Source organism: Chelonia mydas, chromosome 5 (assembly GCF_015237465.2).
Source record: "Chelonia mydas isolate rCheMyd1 chromosome 5, rCheMyd1.pri.v2, whole genome shotgun sequence".
NCBI lineage: Eukaryota > Metazoa > Chordata > Testudines > Cheloniidae > Chelonia > Chelonia mydas.
Window position 1 is genome coordinate 16054936 of NC_051245.2, and position 21177 is coordinate 16076112.

The following is a 21177-nucleotide window of genomic DNA, read 5'->3' on the forward strand; positions in this document are numbered from 1 at the left end:
TGAACTTTCCCTAATGAATAAATATTAGGAATTTTTATTGTACTGTGGAAATTTGGTCTGTTTTATCTACTGGTAGCTTCTTGATGTACTGAGATTTTTGTATAAAGCCATCCTCCCTGGTGACTGTAGCCACACAAATAATATTACTAACAAATGAAAAGGATGTACCTCTGATGTTGTTTGTGTTCTGTCTGTAGTTCATATGCTGATGAAGCAACTTCCCTTTTCCTCCTTCCATTATTTTCAGACTATGTACAGTAGCAGCAGAAGAAAAGTGCTGTAGGGGCCAAAACCTGTGCAGGGCTGAGAGCTCTGAACTCTGATTTCAATGGGACTGGAGGGCACTTGCCTTTGAAAAACAAACAAACAAACCCCACTACTGCAGTGGTCTAATTCACTACACCTTACAACAGTGTGACTGTGCTGTTTTGATGGATTACTTTAGAGTACTGTAATTTTTTTATTAGTCAGCATCTTGCAGAGACTTACCTGCATGACATTCCTAAGAATGGTAGAACTTAGCTCGGTTTGCATTCATTTAGTTACTTGTTGTTTCACAGCTTCGATGTTGTGGAGTAACTAACTACACCGACTGGACAACCACCCAGTGGTTTAATACCACTGGCAATAACAGTGTTCCTCTGAGCTGCTGCAAACAAGATATTAAGAACTGCACAGGACAACTGAATGAGCCACAGGATCTCAATACACAGGTGAGGATAAATTACCCTGAAACTGGAAACTGCCACCATGGGCTGTGATCTCATTAGATTCCTCTGAGCCAGCCAGAGGCTGAAGCTAGCAGAGCAGCTGCAAAAAGCAGTCCAAGCAGGGACTCACAGACATTGAGGATCTCATGAGACTAGACTAAAAACCATAGAAAATAAACATTCTTTTTCCTGAGCTGATTGGCTCTTTGCTCCAACCTGTTCTGCCCCCTCCTTTCCTTTGTCTTTCCATTTAGCTAATCCCCTCCTTAGGTCTGGTCTGCACTGCAAAGTTAGGTTGCATTGCCTTGCATTGACCTAGCTGGGCATGTGTCTACATTTAAATTTGTCTCCCACTGATGTAAGCGCCTTGTAACAGCAACTCACTAACACCGCCTCGATGTATTGCGGTCGAAGCAGCACCTATGTTGACCCTAACAGTCTCTAATGGGAAAAAGAAAAGGAGTACTTGTGGCACCTTAGAGACTAACCAATTTATTTGAGCATAAGCTTTTGTGAGCTACAGCTCACTTCATCGGATGCATACTGTGGAAACTGCAGAAGACATTATATACACAGAGACCATGAAACAATACCTCCTCCCACCCCACTCTCCTGCTGGTAATAGCTTATCTAAAGTGATCACTCTCCTTACAATGTGTATGATAATCAAGTTGGGCCATTTCCAGCACAAATCCAGGTTTTCTCACCCTCCGTCCCCCCCCCCCACACACACAAACTCACTCTCCTGCTGGTAATAGCCCATCCAAAGTGACCACTCTCTTTACAATGTGTATGATAATCAAGTTGGGCCATTTCCAGCACAAATCCAGGTTTTCTCACCCCCCCGCCTTTTTTTTCCCAAAAACCATACACACAAACTCACTAACTCACTCTCCTGCTGGTAATAGCCTATCCAAAGTGACCACTCTCCTTACAATGTGTATGAAAATCAAGGTGGGCCATTTCCAGCACAAATCCAGGTTTTCTCACCCCCCCACCCCCATACACACACAAACTCACTCTCCTGCTGGTAACAGCTCATCCAAAGTGACCACTCTCCCTACAATGTGCATGATAATCAAGGGGGGGCCATTTCCAGCACAAATCCAGGTTTTCTCACCCCCCCCCAACAAACTCACTCTCCTGTTGGTAATAGCTCATCCAAACTGACCACTCTCCTTACAATGTGTATGATAATCAAGGTGGGCCATTTCCAGCATAAATCCAAGTTTAACCAGAACGTCTGGGGGGGGGGGGGTAGGAAAAAACAAGGGGAAATAGGCTACCTTGCATAATGACTTAGCCACTCCCAGTCTCTATTTAAGCCTAAATTAATAGTATCCAATTTGCAAATGAATTCCAATTCAGCAGTTTCTCGCTGGAGTCTGGATTTGAAGCTTTTTTGTTGTAAGATAGCGACCTTCATGTCTGTAATTGCGTGACCAGAGAGATTAAAGTGTTCTCCGACTGGTTTATGAATGTTATAATTCTTGACATCTGATTTGTGTCCATGTATTCTTTTACGTAGAGACTGTCCAGTTTAACCAATGTACCTGGCAGAGGGGCATTGCTGGCACATGATGGCATATATCACATTGGTGGATGTGCAGGTGAACGAGCCTCTGATAGTGTGGCTGATGTTATTAGGCCCTGTGATGGTGTCCCCTGAATAGATATGTGGGCACAGTTGGCAACGGGCTTTGTTGCAAGGATAGGTTCCTGGGTTAGTGGTTCTGTTGTGTGGTATGTGGTTGTTGGTGAGTATTTGCTTCAGGTTGGGGGGCTGTCTGTAGGCAAGGACTGGCCTGTCTCCCAAGATTTGTGAGAGTGTTGGGTCACCCTTCAGGATAGGTTGTAGATCCTTAATAATGCGTTGGAGGGGTTTTAGTTGGGGGCTGAAGGTGACGGCTAGTGGCGTTCTGTTATTTTCTTTGTTAGGCCTGTCCTGTAGTAGGTGACTTCTGGGAATTCTTCTGGCTCTATCAATCTGTTTCTTCACGTCCGCAGGTGGGTATTGTACTTGTAAGAATGCTTGAGAGAGATCTTGTAGGTGTTTGTCTCTGTCTGAGGGGTTGGAGCAAATGCGGTTGTATTGCAGAGCTTGGCTATAGACGATGGATCGTGTGGTGTGGTCAGGGTGAAAGCTGGAGGCATGTAGGTAGGAATAGCGGTCAGTAGGTTTCCGGTATAGGGTGGTGTTTATGTGACCATTGTTTATTAGCACTGTAGTGTCCAGGAAGTGGATCTCTTGTGTGGACTGGACCAGGCTGAGGTTGATGGTGGGATGGAAATTGTTGAAATCATGATGGAATTCCTCAAGGGCTTCTTTTCCATGGGTCCAGATGATGAAGAGGTCATCAATATAGCGCAAGTAGAGTAGGGGCGTTAGGGGACGAGAGCTGAGGAAGCGTTGTTCTAAATCAGCCATAAAAATGTTGGCATACTGTGGGGCCATGCGGGTACCCATAGCAGTGCCGCTGATCTGAAGGTATACGTTGTCCCCAAATGTAAAATAGTTATGGGTAAGGACAAAGTCACAAAGTTCAGCCACCAGGTTAGCCGTGACATTATCGGGGATAGTGTTCTTGACGGCTTGTAGTCCATCTTTGTGTGGAATGTTGGTGTAGAGGGCTTCTACATCCATAGTGGCCAGGATGGTGTTATCAGGAAGATCACCGATGGATTGTAGTTTCCTCAGGAAGTCAGTGGTGTCTCGAAGGTAGCTGGGAGTGCTGGTAGCATAGGGCCTGAGGAGGGAGTCTACATAGCCAGACAATCCTGCTGTCAGGGTGCCAATGCCTGAGATGATGGGGCGCCCAGGATTTCCAGGTTTATGGATCTTGGGTAGTAGATAGAATATCCCAGGTCGGGGTTCCAGGCTGTCCCACAATGTCTAGCACTGACCACTCTGGGCAAAGTTGTGAACTCCACTGCCCAGGGGTCACAGAGACTGGAAGGCCCGTCCTCCTTTAAAGCCCTGCAAATTTTGAAATACCTTTTTCTGATTGTCCAGCTTGGTAAGCACACCTAGCAGCTCTCCACTGTTGTGTGTAACTGTGCTGCTGACCATGGTAGCTACATGCTCTGACTTGGAGTAGACAGGATGTACTGGATCTGCTGGGCCTGTGGGGAGAAGAGGCTGTGCAAGCACAGCTACGGCCCAGACACAGAAACGTGGACATCCATGAGGGATGCAGGAGAAGGGGTACGACAGGGACCAGCAGCCGTACTGTGTGAAAGTGAAGGAACTGCATCCAGCATATCAGAAGGCCAAGGAGGCATACAGTCGATCTGGGACTGAACCACAGACCTGCTGCTTTTACAAAGAGCTGCATGCCATACTTGGTGGAGACATCCCCTCCCTCAGCCCTGAAGACCACTGTGGATACCTCCGAGGAGCCCAACCACAGACCCCTGCCATGAACAGCGAGGATGAGGAGGATGGGGGACATGTGAATGAGGGTGTACAGCTACGCCGCGAGCCAGGACCTCTTTGAAGCCTCACTGCAGTCTACTCAGTCCCAGCAGTCGAGCATGGGCGAGCCCAGTGCGGGGAATGGAACCTCAGGTAAGTGTGTAACTGCATTTTCCATTACAATGATGTGCTGATGGCACCCCCACAGCTATTGACTTTAATTAATTTACTCATCCTAGAAGAGGTAGCAGTACAACGAGACATACTCAGGGTACAGTCTAGACTAATGAACAGCTGTGTCGCCCCAGCCCTCTAATGTGGCGTGCCTTTGCTGTTATTGCCTCCACTCCTGGACTGCTCACAAACCGCCTCTTGTAAATTACTGCCAGCTATGTCTGTGTGCGACTTGCAACCTGCTTGCCACACTCGGGCTTTTATCTGCTTGAGTTATACTGCAGGGTGACGCCAGCACACTCCCAGTGCAGACTTTTCCCAGAAATGTACGTCTTGTACTGCCCAGTCCTCTCCTGGACAATACAAGCTCATATAAAGTCCGTGCATTTTATATGCACAAATCCTGTTATCCCAAATGGAGTTTCCCAAACACTTCAGTTCAAACACACTGCCTTACATAAAACAATAAATCAAGTTTATTAATCACAGAGAGAGGGATTTTAAGTGAATACAAGTAAGGAGGCAAAAAAGCTAGAAATGGTTACAAGAGAAATAAAGATAAAATGTAACTCATGCCTAACATAACAAACTATGTTAAATTCAAAGCAAAGTTTCTTTCATCACATGGTCTCAACAGTTTTACTGTCCGAACTTCTAGGCCAGGACCCCTTTTTCTGTGTAATGGTTGCGTCCTTTGTTCCTTCTGGTGCAGTGAATCAATGGACAGAGAGTGAGAGGAAAAGGAGGAGAGGTGTCTTGGGGGGGTTAGTCCCTCATTTTCACAGTGTCAGTTCTCTCTTCCAGCTGAGTTTCAGGAGACAAAAAGTCTACAATGGAGGATATCTTCTGCTGGTTTTCCCACCTTGTGCTTGATGACTCTCTTTGCTGCTTAAATGAAAATTAAGCACAGCACACATTCTTTCGTTTGAGACAGTCTTGTTTGTCAGCTTCTGTCTGGGCAGCACTGTGGTTTGGAATGTGTGCTAACAACACCATACAGTGGAATCTTATAACTTTGCATACCATGTCGCCACACGTTCTTTATCTGAATATATTGACCAACAAATTGAGTTTTCAAATGATACCTCGCAAGGCATACCTTTATACAAAGATTATTACAGTAGTGTGCAAAGGGTGTGTTGGGGATACACACTGTCATAACACAGAGGTAGCATTGTTATCTGCTTTTCATTCCCCTGTAGAGTTAGGCAGGCAGGGCTTGGGGTGCAGTTTGTTTATGTACACAAGGATGTCCCTTGAATCTTCCAGAGATCTCAATGAAACTTACATGGAGATACTCTGCAATCTTCTCCTGAAGGATTCAAGGGATGACAGCCTTATTTCTTCCTCTGTGGTAGGACACTTCCCCATGTCTGTCAGCAGTACACAGGCTAGCAGCATATGGGCCCGGGTGGCTTTGGGACAACAGCAGCAGCTGTGCTCTTGTCACCCTCAGGAGTGAGATATCAGTTAAAATCTCTACTTCCTGTGGAAAATGGTGCCAGTATTCAGTGTCATATATTCATTTTCATGCAACCAAGCAATTCCTTCCTCATTTCCCTCACCCTCTGGGCCGTTCTCACCATGGCTGGAGCTGTGAGTTGTGCCATGAACAAGCACGCCAAAGCAGAAGTGTCAATAAGCCTGTATTGTTTAAAACTTGAAGGAAGCAAGGGAAGGGAGTTTTGAATCTTTACTTTTGCTTTCCATTGTGACTATACTGACAATAGTTCCTCTGTGTATTTTGTCTGTAGCTGCTGCTGTTGCAGCCTTGAAGAGTTCCCCTTCCACACCTGTGCAACACCTGAGCAAGATAAGGAGGATAAAGAAGAGGACTCAGGATGATATATTCAATGAGATCCTGCAAGCCAGTGCTGCATCGGACTGTGAGCAGGGGGCCTAGAGGATGAATGTTGCAGACAGTGTGGAGAAGGAAAGAGCTGACAGTAAAAAGGCCCAGGAGCACCATCAGGAAAAGGAGTGGGAAATGCATGAGGACATAACGGGGCTTCTCCATCAGCAAATACAGATACTTCAGACTCTTGTGAATCTACAGTCATGGGCTCGCCTCCCTTTGCAGTCTGTGGAAAATTCCATTAAACACCTCGATACACCTCCTCGGCACCTCAGCATTCCATGTTGCATCAGGGCCTCCCTCCCCTACCACTCTGCCCCATGGGACAGTAAGGACAACCACAGCTTCACAGACGCTGACCTGTGAAAGCCACGGTTCCTGTATGTGCAGCTAAAATGGACCTGAATGTTCTTTCCCCTTGTTAAAATTCTGTTCCATTAATTTATTAAGTTTTTAATGTGTTTGTGTTTAAATCACACAGATTTTTCTTTGCCCTGGTTTTGTTTCTCAAAAAATTCTATTCTTTGGAAAGTAATTAATCTTTATTAATTCACAGCATGTCATAAAATCATAGAAATGTAGGGCTGGAAGGGACCTCGAGAAGTCAAGTCCAGCCTATTGCTCTGTGGCAGGACCAAGTATCACTACTAGACTATCTCTCACAGGTGCTTGTGCAACTTGTTTTTAAATGCTGCAGAGTACCTAATGGTACTGAAACGACCCACTTATGTGTTATTGTACACGTTGACACAACTTATAGAACCAGTGACAAACACAGTGTAATAATCATAAATGGACAGCAAGCACCGCAAAATTAATAGCTGCATTGACAGTGTTCTATTCATAGATATACGCCAAGCATCACACAATTCCTGACTGGCCCCAAAACAGCAGGGCCAGATAGAGCACAGTACATCACAACGACCTACTGTGGCTTGCTTTTAAAGTGCTCTTTCAAAACCTCCCTGAACCGTATAGCTCCATGTTAAGCTCTTCTAATAGCCCTTGTGTCTGGCTGTTCAAACCCAGCAGACAGCTGCTCCACCTCCATCCCGGCAGCAACATTCCCCACTTTGTTTCACAGATATTATGCAGGACACAGCAGGCAGCTGTAACCATTGGGATGTTTTTTCACTGAGATCCAATCTTGCAAACAAACCAGCATCCAGCATCCCTTCAATCTACCAAAAGCACATTCAGCAGTCATTCTGCACCTGCTCAGCCAGTATTTGAATCTTTCCTTGGTGCTGTCAAGAAGGCTGGTGTACATCTTCTTGAGCCAGGGAAGCATGGGGTAGGCTGGGCCCCTTAGGATCACTACTGGCATTTCAACATTGCCAATGGTAATCTGCCGGTCAGGAAGGAAAGTTTCTGAACAGTCCTGGGCTCTTAAACATGCAAGCGTCATACACCTTCCCTGACCAGCCAGCAGTGATGTTGATGAAACATCCCTGGTGATCCAGCAACGCTGCATAACCATAGAAAAGTAGCCCTCTCTGTTGATGTACTCTATGGCAAGGTGGGCTGGCGCCAAAATAGGGACATACATGCTGTCTATCGCTCCACCACAGTTTTGGGAACCCCACTGCCGCAAATCCATCCAGTATGTCCTGAACATTGCCTCGAGTCACAGTCCTGTGTAGCAGATGATGAATGGTCCTGCACATTTGCATTACAATGCCTTCCCCCCAGTGGATTTTCCAACTACAAAATTATTTCCCACTGACTGGTAGCAATCCGGTGTTGAAAGTTTCCACAGTGCAATCTCCACTCCACTTCTCTGCTTCTCCACTGTCAGTGCAGCTCTCATTCTCGTGTCTTTGTGCTGGAGGGCTGAAGTGAGCTTGGCACACAGATGCAGGAATGTGGTCTTGTGCGTCCAAAAGTTCTGCAGCCACTGTTCATCACCCCAAGCCGGCATTATGATGTGATCCCACCAGTCCGCGCTCATGTCTCAGGCCCAGCAGCAGCGCTCCACTGTCTGCAGCTGCTCAGTGAACGCCACCAACAACCTTGAATTGGTTTTTGCTGTGTCTCACAGCAAACTGACCTTGACAAAACCGCTGATTCAGTTCTTCTTGTGGCTCTGAAAATACCGGAGGATCATGCATCCTGTGCTTGCAACCCTTATGACAATAGTCCAGAGCTGTGTGGAGAGTGAGGAAGGCCACGAGGGTTCATGGGATTTTTTAAAAGGCCTGAAAATTATGGGATATAGATGACCTTTATGGGATGGAGACCGGTAGATACTGGGAAGCTGACCCCTTGCTCCCACTCATCCCTGCACAACTCATTTCTGCCCCACTGTGCAATGCCAACACTTCCTAAAAGACTGGATAGTGGTGGGTTGCACACTGGGATACCTGTCCATGGTGCATTGCACTATGAATCTGTACAAGCACTCCTGGTGAGTATGCACAGCACCAACAAAAGGAACCAAGTATGCACGCGCACAAGCAGTCTACTAACTGCAGCGACTGTATGCTGACGTAACTTGTGTCAACAAAAGCTTGTAGTGCAGACTTGGCCTTACATAACCCCACTGAAAGGATTTCAATAATAAAAGCACTAAAAATCACACAAGGTGACATTTGTAGCCATCACATTGCTCTCACATTTGCACCTCCAAGGCAACTTCTCAGAAGCTGGGACTGGATGACAGGGGATGGATCACTCAGAATTGCCCTGTTCTGTTCACTCCCTCTGAAGCATTCTGGCAGTGGCCACTATTGGAAGACAGGATACTGAGCTAGATGGACCATTGGTCTGACCCAGTATGGCTGTCCTTATGTTCACTCTGTATGTTATATCCCTTTCCCCTACCCTTTATCTGTCTTGACTGTTTAGACTGTAAGCTTTTAGGGGCAGGGACTGTCTCTCATTATGTTTTTACTGTGTCTAGCACAATGGGGCCTCATTCTAGGTTGGCCCTTAGGCACCATCATGATATGAGTAATAATATTTTCATAATCTGTGCCTGATCAGTACTGGATAGGAGACAACCTAGGAAAACCCAGCTGCTGTGGGAAGTGTGCTGGGGATTGGTAGATGACCCTGCTACCTCTCTAGTAAATCAATCCTTCAGCTTGGGAGCATTATGGTACCTACCCTAGATTTTACATCAAATTCTGGAATAAATTATGACATTCATTCACTATTCATAGGGTTTAATTCAGAAAAAAATTGCACCCATCTTCCCCACTTTGGGACCCCACAAACCGTCATTTTACATTGTGGACACCACCACAGGCCTCATGGCTCTGTATGTGGCAACTTCCTTTATACAGTAACTGAATGGAGCCATATAAGACTCATAGAAACTATAGATGGCAGAGTTATTAGCTTGTCGAGTGCATCTCCCGAGCAGTGCAAGAGCAGTACCATCAAGGCTGCTGCCATTGGCCACACGGGTCATAGCAGGGCCACACAAGGTCCTGCCGCTGTGAGATTGTGTGCAAAACCAGCCCCACTGTATTGGATTTGATGGTTTGTTCTCAGTTTAATAGTGTAATCAAATGGCAGCTAAATCTTCCTTTTCTGTATCTCCACAGGGCTGTGCAGAGAAAGTGGAATATGGGCTACAGGCTGTATTGAGCTATGCTATGCTCGTAATCCTAGGATTTGCCATCATAAAGGTATTTAATTGTAATGACATACATTTCTTCCCCCACAGAAAATAGTGCCATATTCCTCTCCTTGGGGCTCTTACTCCCACAATCCCTTAAGTCACTTTGCTGCAATTGGTTGCTCTTTCCATGGCATTGCATGACATCCCTTTGCAGGGGAGCAAAAGCTGGGTGGATAGGTGGGGAAGGGGAGAGGTATAATACTGCTTCTAATAGCAATTTTCCCAGGGATTTCTGCTTGGAAATTGTTTGGGTCAGAAAGGAGGCTGCAAGAACACACTAACCAAATCCACTGCATTCCCGCTGCATGGTCTTTGAATGGAGGGGCTCTGACAGGCTGAGGGAGACGAAGAGGGAGCATGCCAAGGAGCTGCTGTATCCCTACTTCTAACTTCATGCCCCAGTTTTGCACCAGTTTTCTCTTTTCTGCCTGCATGAGGGGATGGGAGGATCCTGCCCAAAACTAGAAAAAGACTTGATAGGACTAAGTGGAAGGCTGAACCGTATTGGTCATTTGCTAAGAGATGCATTATTTATTTATTTATTTATTTTTACATTTTTTTTAAATGGATGCTATGGCCCAGATGTAGCTTTTTTAAATACAAGATTTTCCATAACTTAAGACCAAATGTCTCCATGGAATTTTTTTTTTAAAGCTAAGGTTTTGTTTTAAAAAACACATAAATAGTCCTTTGTGTGGGAATCTGAGAATGAAATTGACTGCAAATTAAATACAAGCAAGCACAAACTGACTAGCTTGTTTTTATTATTCAAACTGAGAGAAATGGGAAAAAAGAATCAAATTGCATAGAGTAAAAATTAGATTTTTTTAAACCCTGGCATTAAACTTTCCATACTTTTGAAGATTTGGTCCCTGAGTTTTAATCTGATAATTTCTCCTTTATCATTGTCCCTTTTATCATTTTTCTCTGAGATTCCTATCCTCTTCCCCATTGACTAGGGAGGACATGTCAAAATCAATGGCAGCAAAATGTTCTCTTAAAGTATATACATGCTATAAAAGAGTTGTAACTGTTGTTATTATTTAATGCCCGAGTCCTACACTTGGATTAATGTTGGAGCAAGGATCCATCAATGCAGATCTGAATGTAGGAGGAGGGCCTGATTTGGTGATAAAGTCAAAAGTTTCCTTTTCCTAGTCCACTGTCAGGGCAAGATTGGCATCTGGAGTATACTTTCTAGCATTTTTTTCTAGTCTAGTCTTAAATTACTTCAGTGAAGGGGCTTCCACCACTTCCTTCTGATTACTCCACAGTCTGATAAATTTTATCTTCTCATCACTATTATTTATTTGTAATTGACTGTGGTCAGATCTTCCATCAATCACCACTTCTGCTCTCTTCTAATTGTCGTAGCATAATATGTTTTTGTCTTTTATTGGATACCTGTACATGCTTAAACGTATTGCAAATCTACATTCCAAACCCAGCACATCCATAGTCACAGTAGATGCTGCCTAGGAATTAATGTTTCTGGAGTAAATTTATGGGGAAAACAGTGGGAGAAAATCCAGAGTCCATATCACTATTTAAAAGTGACCTTTAAAGAAACCTTTAAACATCAATACATTTATTTTCTCAGTATTATGTTGTTAATAGGGGGGAGGGATAGCTCAGTGGTTTGAGCTTTGGCCTGCTAAACCCAGGGTTACGAGTTCAATCCTTGAGGGGGCCATTTAGGGATCTGGGGCAAAAATTGGGGATTGGTCCTGCTTTGAGCAGGGGGTTGGACTAGATGACTTCCAGAGGTCCCTTCCAACCCTGATATTCTATGATTCTATAATATACAATGCACTGGACAAATATGTAGAAGGCAACATCCCCGCCACAGAGAGGTTAAATTTAATTCGAGCATAGATAAAACATACAATAAATTCAACCTCCAAAAGAAACAGTAAAGCTAAAGATCCCTTTTTTCCTTTTCAGTTCTTTGGAATGCTGAGTGTCTGTGTGCTCACATGCAAGAGGGAAGACAATGGCTACCAACCCCTGTACTCAGGGGTATTTGCTTGATAAGAAGATGGAAAGGTCATTTTTCATCGCTTCTTGATGATCAAATGGATTTGTATAGATGCCCAAATGGACAATGTATTACCCTTTTGTTAAATATTGTATTTTATTTACGTGAGCAAAAAGAACACTGTTAAGATTTGGAAAGGTTTTAAGTGTACCATGTGAAATGACAGCTTCAGTGTGCAGTGTCCCTTGGTAACAACCTGATTTCATGTACCTCGACTTTCTTTAGGGCTGTTTCACACTTGCATGTGTGACATTCCCTAAAACGACAGCAGATGGTGTGTTAGACTCCAAAAAGAAACCCTACTTCTTGCAAGTTTTACATTTGTCAGACCTATTTGTAACCTGAAACTTATAGAAGAAATTGTTTTAAACCATTAAACTGATAATGCAGCCATGGTGCATTCTAGACTCTTTTCAATATTTCCAACAAGAAATCACTCCCATGACAAATGTTCAACCAGCAAAAGAAATCTGTAATCAGAAGGTTTGAATATTCCTGTTTATAAGCATTATTATTCAAGGGTACATTTCACTGTGGCTGGCATGTTTTTTTCTCTGCAATTTGTAACTGGTGTAATTCAGTTTGCTTTAAAGACGATCATTAATCATATCCTCAGACCAAGACATCCCTGAACTTTGGGCAAATTTAAAATCCAGATCTGAGGTTTGCAGCTGTCTCTTTTGTCTACCAATGGGCTGAATCAACCCCTTGGATCTGAGTATCTCCAAACTCTGGGGAAGTCTGAATTAGAAGTTTATCACTTAGGCCAAGAAGTTATCACTCTGGTTCTTTTAATTTGAGATCAAGAATTTCTGAGGCAAGGCACTTAATATTTCCCATTTTGATACTAAGTTCTAAAATGTTATCTGTACTAATGTTTTTCTATTTGTCTCTCTTATAATTAATTTTGAAGTCAGTGGGACTATTTACATGAATTGCTGCAGGATTGGTCCCACTGAAAATATGAGTCTTGGGGATATGATAGAGTTGTCATTTAAAGTGGTGGTCTAATGGAAGTGGCTGCACAGAGGATTTCTTACTGTTAGATTACACGTTTTATTCATGCTTCTCTGGGTGACCAAACAATTTCAAGAACCTATTACATTATGGCAAACAATTCTGTATAGTACTCTTTTTGAGTCATTAGGATTTTTTGTTGTTTTTGTTTTTTTGAAGGTCTGCTGAATGTGATCACCTTTTGGGTCACATACAGCAACAAAAATCCCTCTTAACAGTTTTAAATGTCAACCTTGAAATTATTCTGTTCCTTGTGTTTCTTTTCTTTTTAAACCAGGGTGAGGGATTAGTCTGGATGATACAGACTGTTAGAAAAGAAACAGCAGAAATCCTCTTGAGAGAGGCAAACATTTGCCATAGGAATACAATAGAGTGTATTTCTCTAAAGCTATGTCAAAAAGGAGTATGGGCTGAATGTGAGCTTTTAGTCTGTTTTTTTTTTCTCACGAGATGGAAAGAGGAACTGCTGACTTAAGTATATTCCTGTGTAGATGTGTGTGTTAGGAATGGTGGGTTTTTTTGTTTTTTTTTATTTAAACATTTGGGTATTGTGGGCTTTGTCTTCTGTTAATGCCAAAACAAAAAACCCTTCTGGAATATATTTTAACCAATTAAGAAATGCCACTCATTACTACATTTCATTCCTTCTTAAAAATTATTTAGGCGAAAGATGTAAGCCAGGCCATTCTCAATGAGAGAAAACATTTCCTTTCCAGAAGTACCTGGGCTAGGGCAATGAAAGAGGCAGTCCTGTCTTATGCTCTGCTCAGTGAAAGAAGCCTACTAGTGCCTTGCAAAGCAGTGTTTGTGACTGGCTCGTGTGCGTGTGGATGTGAGAGACTGTGAGTGTGAGACAGGCTGGGGGGGAGAGGATAACAGGCTGTGATGGGGGGTAGTCTGAGGGTAAGAGTGGCAGGGTACATGTATTGTGTGCAGAGGCACCTGGCTGGGGCTGCAAGTGTGCTTGGCTGGAGTGTGTGTGGGGTGCAGCTGAGTCTGGCTGCGCTAGATATAACGTGTGGGTATGAATGGTGGTGTATCTGGCTGGTGGTACAGATGTGCCTGGCTGGGGGAGGAGGGAGTAGTGTGCACTGGTGTGTCTGGCTGAGAGCGGGCTGGGGTTCCTGACAGTGGTGGGAAGGGAATGCTAGGTTCGACCCAGGGGTGGGGGCCCTGCCATGGGGCATCACCTAGGCTCAGCACTCAGGTCCCTGGCCTTATTGGAAATCCTGGAGGTGTGGTCGCAAGCCCGGCCACGTCTAAAGGCCCCTCCCCCAGCCTTGCGGGAGGGACCACCGGACCCAGGAATCAACTGAAAACGGGGGACAACCAATGACTAACAGGATCAGGAGTGAAGGTCACTTGGGTCGCTGGCAGCAGGCAGGGGGATGCTAGGCTGGCTCAGATACCAGGGCTCAGGCCCAGAGGGCAGTCCTGGACTGGAGTGCGGACAGAACATGGGAGCAACCAGACGGGTTGAGAAGAAAGCCAAGACTGGTCCAGTGCACACTGACAAAGGGTGGAGGAGCTCCGCAATGCTCTCTCCGGGGAGGGGTGATGGGTGGTGAGTGCAGCCCCGAGTGACGGTGTCAGAAGCCAATGAGAGGTCTGCAGGCTGCACTGTGAACAAGCTGTAAAGGGACTACAGCTGAGGAGTTGGGATAGGGCCAGGCCTCGGGAACCAATCCGAGAAATAAACTAGCTGAATGGGGTGGTGTCAGAATGACATGGGCCAATCCGGAAAGGCACCTTAAGGGGGAAGTGAGACCATTTGGGAGCACAAGGGATAGATAAGAGGGTGGGGCCTTAGTAGCAGAAGGAGTTTGCAGGGAACCCTCAGAGACAGCAAGAGGGGTCTTATCCCTGCCAGGCCAGGGACCCTGAGCACAAGTAGTGCCCCCCTCCTCTCCCAGGTGTGATGGAGGCAGCCCCATTCTGCCTACACAGAAATCCCCCCCACCAACAGTGAGGGTCTGAGAGGGAATACCTTTAAGGAATTTTTAAAAACTTTAGCATCAGGCTGCTGAAGTGCTTGACAAAACTCCTGGATTATTTCAGGAGCTACCTGCAGTGAAGGCAGATATCCTTGCTGAAGGTAGTGAATGCATTCAGAACCCCTTTTGAGATGAATTGTTTTTAACGTCACTGCACATTCTGATAAAGCCAATACTGCCTGTGCATCTGCCAGGTCAAAAGAGGGTACGTACACGGAGTGTTTCTTGGCATGTGTCCCCCAACATAAGGGGAACTTTAGGTGGCACCCAGCAGCATTGCTAAGCTGAGGCATTTGAAAATCATGGATCAGGCTGCCTCCAGAGTCAGGGACTGGCTTTAAAAACAAAATTGTTTAAAATAAATAAAAATTGGGTGCTTAATTCACCCTTTTTGGGCACCAGCAGTATGATGCCGTCTTTAATTGCATGACCCTGTGATATTCCCCCCACCCACCCCCACCCCACCCACACACACACACATCACCCACCTCATTTCAAGCATAGGATAGCTCGTGCTTCCCGAATGAACTGTTAGTCACTATTTTATTATCATGCAATGTGTCCCCCCGGGCCTTATTTATACTGCACACTGTTCAAACCCTGCTCTGAAGACAGAATAATTCATTTCTTCATGGGCTGATTTATGGTGCTCGTGGCTATAGTATCTAAGGCCATGAAATCAGTGGGAATTAGGTGCCTATACATTTTTGAGGATCTGGTCCTGAGTGCTTCACAAACATCAGAAAATAAATTTATTAAAGTGAGGGAGTGCTATTATCCACCTTTTACAAATGGGGAGCTCAGGCACAGTGGAATTAAGTTTTTAAAGTATCCCCTTATTTTGGGTACCCTCTTTGAAATGTGCAGAACCTGATTTTCTCAGAATATTGAGCATTCTGTAGCACTTTATGTGCTCAAAGAATATCTTTCAGTGATTCCAGTTGCTACTGTGAATGCTCAGCACTCCTGCAAATCAGGCTTCTGTCTCAAGTTGGGTGCCCAGAAAACGAAGGACACAATTAGTAACTATTTCTGAAAAGTCTGGTTTAAGCTAATTGACTGGCATCACACAGGAACACTGCAGGTCAGAGCAAACAGAGAACTGTGCATGATGCCTACTGCTCTGAGGTGTCTAAGAATTCGGCGGATGCCAGACACCACCCAGAGGTACTTTGCCTAGATGTGTGCTCAGACAAGGGACTGGAAAAAGGCCCCACCTCTGCAAAGAACCATTCCGTCCGGCTTCTGCCTCCTGAACTGATGTATGGCCAACTGGGCCAGTGCCAGGACTTTGGGTGGAAGCTGATGAGGAAGTCTGAGAGAAACCACTCCTCTGCATATGGATCCAGGTCCTGGAGCCCCTCTGCTCTCTCCACAGGCCCCTCCTCCCCTAAGCCCAGCCTCAGGGCTTTTGCTCTTGCCCCAGGGTCCTTCTCCTCCTCCTCAACCAATCCAGCTCTCGGGACCCTTCCTCTTCCTCCCGCCCCCCGCCCAAAACCCAGCTTCATTAACAGCTCCTGCACCTTCCCCCGCTCCAGGGATCCCTCCTGTTCCTCCCTCCTGCCCCCGCTCGGGAGAGCCTTCCTCTTCCCTCCCCTGGCCCACCAAACCCAGATCCGGGGAGCCTTCCAGCTCCTACCCCTCGACCCCACAACCCAGATCCGGGGAGCCTTCCGCTTCTTCCCCCGCCCCTCCCCTCGCCCAGCTTAGGCGACCCTCCCTCTCCCCTAACGGGCTCCTCCTGCCCTTACGCCCCACTGGGCACCGACCCACTTCCCCCGAACTGAAGTCCCCAGACCCACGGCTCCAGCCGCGCGGAGGCGAGAGCTGCGCATGCTCAGAGTTCCCGCGCATGCCCCTGGAGCCGCTCCTGAAAGGACCGCGGCGACTCTCTAGACTTCTCGCGCGACCTGCCGCGGCCGAACGCGGGCGGTTTGAACGGCTACAGCGCGCGGGCGCGCCCCTCTCTCCTCCCGGTTCCTACGGGCCCCAGCCTCCCGCGGTGAGTCTGACGGGACCGGGTCTTGGGGCACTGTGAGGGGAGAGGCCTTTGGAGATGCGTGGGGCGGGGCCTGGTGAGGAGGCAGGGGAAGTGGCTGGTCCCCAGCGTGGCGATGGGGAGTGCCTTGGGAGGGGTGAGAGGGGCTGGCGGGGAAGGAGGTGGTCCCCTGCATGGCTGTGGGGGGTGTGAGAGGGGCCTGGTGAGGAGGCGGGGAATGAGGGTGGTCCCCAGTATGGCGGGGGGGGGGGGGGGGGGAAGGGAGGTGAGGGGCCTGGTGAGGAGGCAGGGGAAGTGGCTGGTTTCCAGCATGGCTATGGGGAATGCCTTGGGGGGGAGGGGTAAAAGGGGCCTGGTGAGGAGGCAGGGAGTGGGGTGGTGGTCCCCAGCATGGCTATGGGGAGTGCCTTGGGAGGGGTGAGAGGGGCCTGGGGAAGAGGGTGGGCCCCAGGAGCCTGGCTCTGGGTGGAGGAGCCTGTCTCTACTCCCTGCCTACCTAGGCAAGGGGCACAATACAACGGATCCCTCCCCTCTGCTAGGCACCCACTGTGGTAGCTTGGTACATCCCACCCCTTCTCCTTGTCCTGTTGCACATTCCTGCAGACTCAGGGAGGGTCCTTCCCGTGGGCTCTGTGCCAGCCTGCCTTGTAAGCCATCTCTGGACAGGTTGAGTAGGAGGGGGTGGGCCTGGCTAGCAGCAGCTGTGATACAGGACCCAATTCAGAAGTCTGATGTCACACACAGATGTCTACACTGGTGTACATCACGTGCCAAGGGGTTGGCGAAGGTGTAATGTAAAGAAGGAGAAGGGGGTGCTCATAGTTTTACACTGCCCTCCCCTCATCGTCCTTGTTGCTTTCCCTGCCATTCAAGCTGCACTTCTAGCCCCTCTGTTTTAATCCCTTCTGTCTTCCACTCACTCACTGAGCTGTAATTTGCACATCAGACAGATATAAGATGGTAATATGCTTGTCAGGAGCTGCATCTTATGTATGTGGAATACCATATACCGATATGATGTATATTATAGTAGGAGCTTGGCAGTGTTGTAGTTGAAGTTAGACATAAGAATGGCCATACTGGGTCAGACCAATGGTCCATCTGGCCTAGTATCCTGTCTTCCAACAGTGACCAGTGCCAAATGCTTCAGAGGGAATGAACAGAACAGGTAATCATCAAGTGATCCTTTCCCTGTCGCTCATTCCCAACTTCTAGCAAACAGGCCTGGGACACCATCCCTGTCCATCCTGCCTAATAGCCATTGATGGACCTATCCTCCATGAATTTATCTAGTTCTTTTTGAACGCTGTTAGTGTCTTGGCCTTCACAACGTCCTCTGGCAAGGAGTTCCACAGGTTGACTGTGTGTTGTGTGAAGAAATACTTCACCAGGACTACTGTTATATTCTTCTATTTCCATATGTCCATAGTTTTCTGGAAAATGGTCTCTTTTGAGGATGACGTTATCCATGCTGGGTATCAATCAGAGGGATTTTTTTTTTCTCCCCAATTTGGAGCTGTGAAAGTTTGAGCAAAAGCCTTTCAGCCATTCGTAAGTTAATCAGAGATGAACTGCTAGTGTGAACCCCTGTTAGTTAGTAAAGTTTGCGGGGGGGGGGGGGCACTGAACATTATAGTATCACTAATCCCTTAGCCTACTGGCCCCCTAGGTGCTGAGTTTTGTCCAGCTCCAAAATATCCTTCCTCTCCCGCCTCCCCCACCCTTTATATTCCCTCCACAAGACTCCACCGCTAAGCCTGTGTATGCCCCCAATCTCTGGTCCTCTGTAGCTCCTCTCACCCCAAGTCCAATCAGCTGGATGAGGAGTTGGAAGTGCTGAGCCCTGCTGCACTAAGCAGCCTCAAACTGTTTCCTCCTCCTGCATGCTGCCTCCTTCCTTCCAGGTGAGGGCTGAAAACTGGTGTGGGAACAGTGTCGTCCCCCCATCTCTCTCAGGATAGAAGCTGTGACAGTGATGACTTTCCCTTTCAAATTGTGCTCAGGATATCTGTGGTCCTGCAATGTCATTTACATCCCTCGGCCCACGCTGCTTCCTGCAGCCCCCATTGGCCTGCAGCGGTGAACCGCAGCCAGTGGGAGCCGCGATCGGCCAAAGCTGCAGACACGGCAGGTAAACAAACGGGCCCGGCCTGCCAAACGTTGCCGATAGAGGTCTATAAAATCATGAGTGGTGTGGAGAAAGTGAATAAGGAAGAGTTATTTACTTGTTCCCATAATATAAGAACTAGGGGCCACCAAATGAAATTAATGGGCAGCAGGTTTAAAACAAATAAAAGGAAGTTCTTCTTCATACAGCGCACGGTCAACCTGTGGAACTCCTTGCCTGAGGAGGTTTTGAAGGCTAGTACTATAACAGGGTTTAAAAGAGAACTGGATAAATTTATGGAGGTTAAGTCCATTAATGGCTATTAGCCAGGATGGGTAAGGAATGGTGTCCCTAGCCTCTGTTTGTCAGAGGGTGGAGATGGATGGCAGGAGAGAGATCACTTGATTGTTACCTGTTAGGTTCACTCCCTCTGAGGCACCTGGCATTGGCCACTGTTGGTAGACAGGATACTGGGCTGGATGGACCTTTGGTCTGACCTAGTATGGCCCTTCTTTATGTTCTCCAAGTTCAACTAGCAAAAAACTCAGGGGACCTTGTAAACTATACAACCCCAGTAGGTGAGGTTCAAAGAGCATCTAAACTCCTCTAGTAAAACTGGTAAAGCTTGAAAACTCCTTTATACTTAAAGCAAGCCCATCAATTTATATTTCAGATGCAAATGTGACTCTCCCCTCATTCCCCCCTGCTGTTAAAAGTAACATAAAGCCCTGTTCCTCCAAACACTATGCATCTGAATAGTCCCACTGAACCTGGTGAGGCTTCCTTACATGTATAAGTGCTTGCAGGATCAAAGCCTAAGGCTTGGTATACTCTGCAAAGTTAAGTCAATATAAATTGCCTTGCGTCAACCTATTTGTACATGTCTGTCTACTTAAATTTGTCTCTGCCTAACATAAATGACTTGTTACGGCAATGCAGTAAAATCATCTCTCCAAGTGGCATGGAGCTGAAGTCAAGCTACTAAGGTTGACGTAGTACAAGTGTGTAGACACTGTATGACCTGTGTCAACCTGAACAGTCCTCCAGTGCCTTTCCTACAATGCCCCATTCCCTGCAACAGTGACCTCTCTGCTCTACTGCCAGGTGGTCCCCGAGACCGAAAGGCACCCCACCACACATGTTTGAAATGCTTTTTTCTGATTGTCCCGCTTGGCAAGCACACCTAGCAGTGCTCCCTTGTTGTGTGCAACTGATTCTGCCAGCTCCATGTACTAGAGACACTCCTGGCTGGAGCAGGCAAGAAGTATTGGATCTCATGGACCTATGTGGAGAAGAAGCTGTGCAAGCAAGCTATGCATCAGCAGTAGAAATGTGAATATTTACTAACAGATTGCACAGGAAATGCACGAAAACGGTACACCAAGTATCAGCAGCACTGCAGCATGAAAGTGAAGGAACTATGCCAGGCATACCACAAAGCCAATGAGTGCAAAATGGATCTGGGGCTGAGCCGCAGACTTGCCGCTTTTACAGTGACTTGCCTGTCATACTTGGTGGAGACCCAACCAGCACATTGCAGACCACCACGGATGAGACAAGAGACTCGCTGCTGTGAACAGCAAGGAGGAAGAGGATGAGGGGGCAAGACATGGCAGGGAGCTCGAACCATGCCACAAGTCAGGACCTGTTTGAGACTTTGCCATGGTCTACCCAGTTTCCCTAGCCAAGCATGGATTACCCCTGTGTAGGGAAAGGGACCATGGGTAAGCGTATGCATGCATTTTTTCTTACAATATTTAAATTTAAAGATGGTGCCCATCCCATCCCAAATTTAACCAGACACCGGTATGGACTTTTTACTGTCTTACTCCTACAAAAGGAGGTAGTGGTACAACAAATGGAGGTAGGGTTGGCATCTGCTTTTCATGACCCTGTTGGGTTAAGTGGGGGTCAGGGGTTCAGAGCAGTTTGTTTATGAACATAGAGATGTTTCTTGACTCCTCCTGGGCTATCTTGATGAAACTTTCATGGTGGTGCGCTGCAGTTCATTCTCTAAGGTTTCTAGCGAAGGCTGTCTTATTTCTTCCTTTGTGGTATGATGCTTTCCCATGCCACTCCGCGATGAATTCACCTGGCACCATTGCAGTAAACAGGCTAGCAGCATATGGCTCTGGGCAGGTTTGGGACCCCAGCAGCAGCTGTGTTATGTATACCTTTGTTACCCTCAGGAGTTACATATCAGCTAAAAACACCACAGCCTGTGGAAAATGGTACCAGTA

At 46.7% G+C, this 21177-nt stretch overlaps 2 protein-coding genes across 6 annotated transcripts in view; both read left to right on the forward strand.

Moving 5' to 3' along the window:
* The window catches only part of LOC102938006 (tetraspanin-36), a 40712-nt gene extending 27251 nt beyond the window's left edge, over positions 1 to 13461 (forward strand). Inside the window, exons 5-7 of the mRNA XM_007055150.4 lie at positions 561 to 713; positions 9706 to 9789; positions 11727 to 13461. Of these exons, the coding sequence (XP_007055212.1) occupies positions 561 to 713; positions 9706 to 9789; positions 11727 to 11813 (324 nt within the window). The 3' untranslated portion in view covers positions 11814 to 13461. The remainder of the gene's footprint in view (positions 1 to 560; positions 714 to 9705; positions 9790 to 11726) is intronic.
* A 2655-nt stretch (positions 13462 to 16116) lies between these two features.
* SKA1 (spindle and kinetochore associated complex subunit 1) overlaps positions 16117 to 21177 on the forward strand; it is a 45629-nt gene continuing 40568 nt past the window's right edge. For 2 of the 5 annotated variants that reach the window (XM_043546804.1, XM_037902734.2), the window contains exon 1: positions 16362 to 16833. The gene's annotated coding sequence lies outside the window, so the exon portion shown is untranslated. Of the gene's footprint in view, positions 16834 to 21177 lie in introns of all 5 variants that reach the window. The other 3 variants (XM_037902731.2, XM_043546803.1, XM_037902732.2) reach the window with 3 other exon arrangements.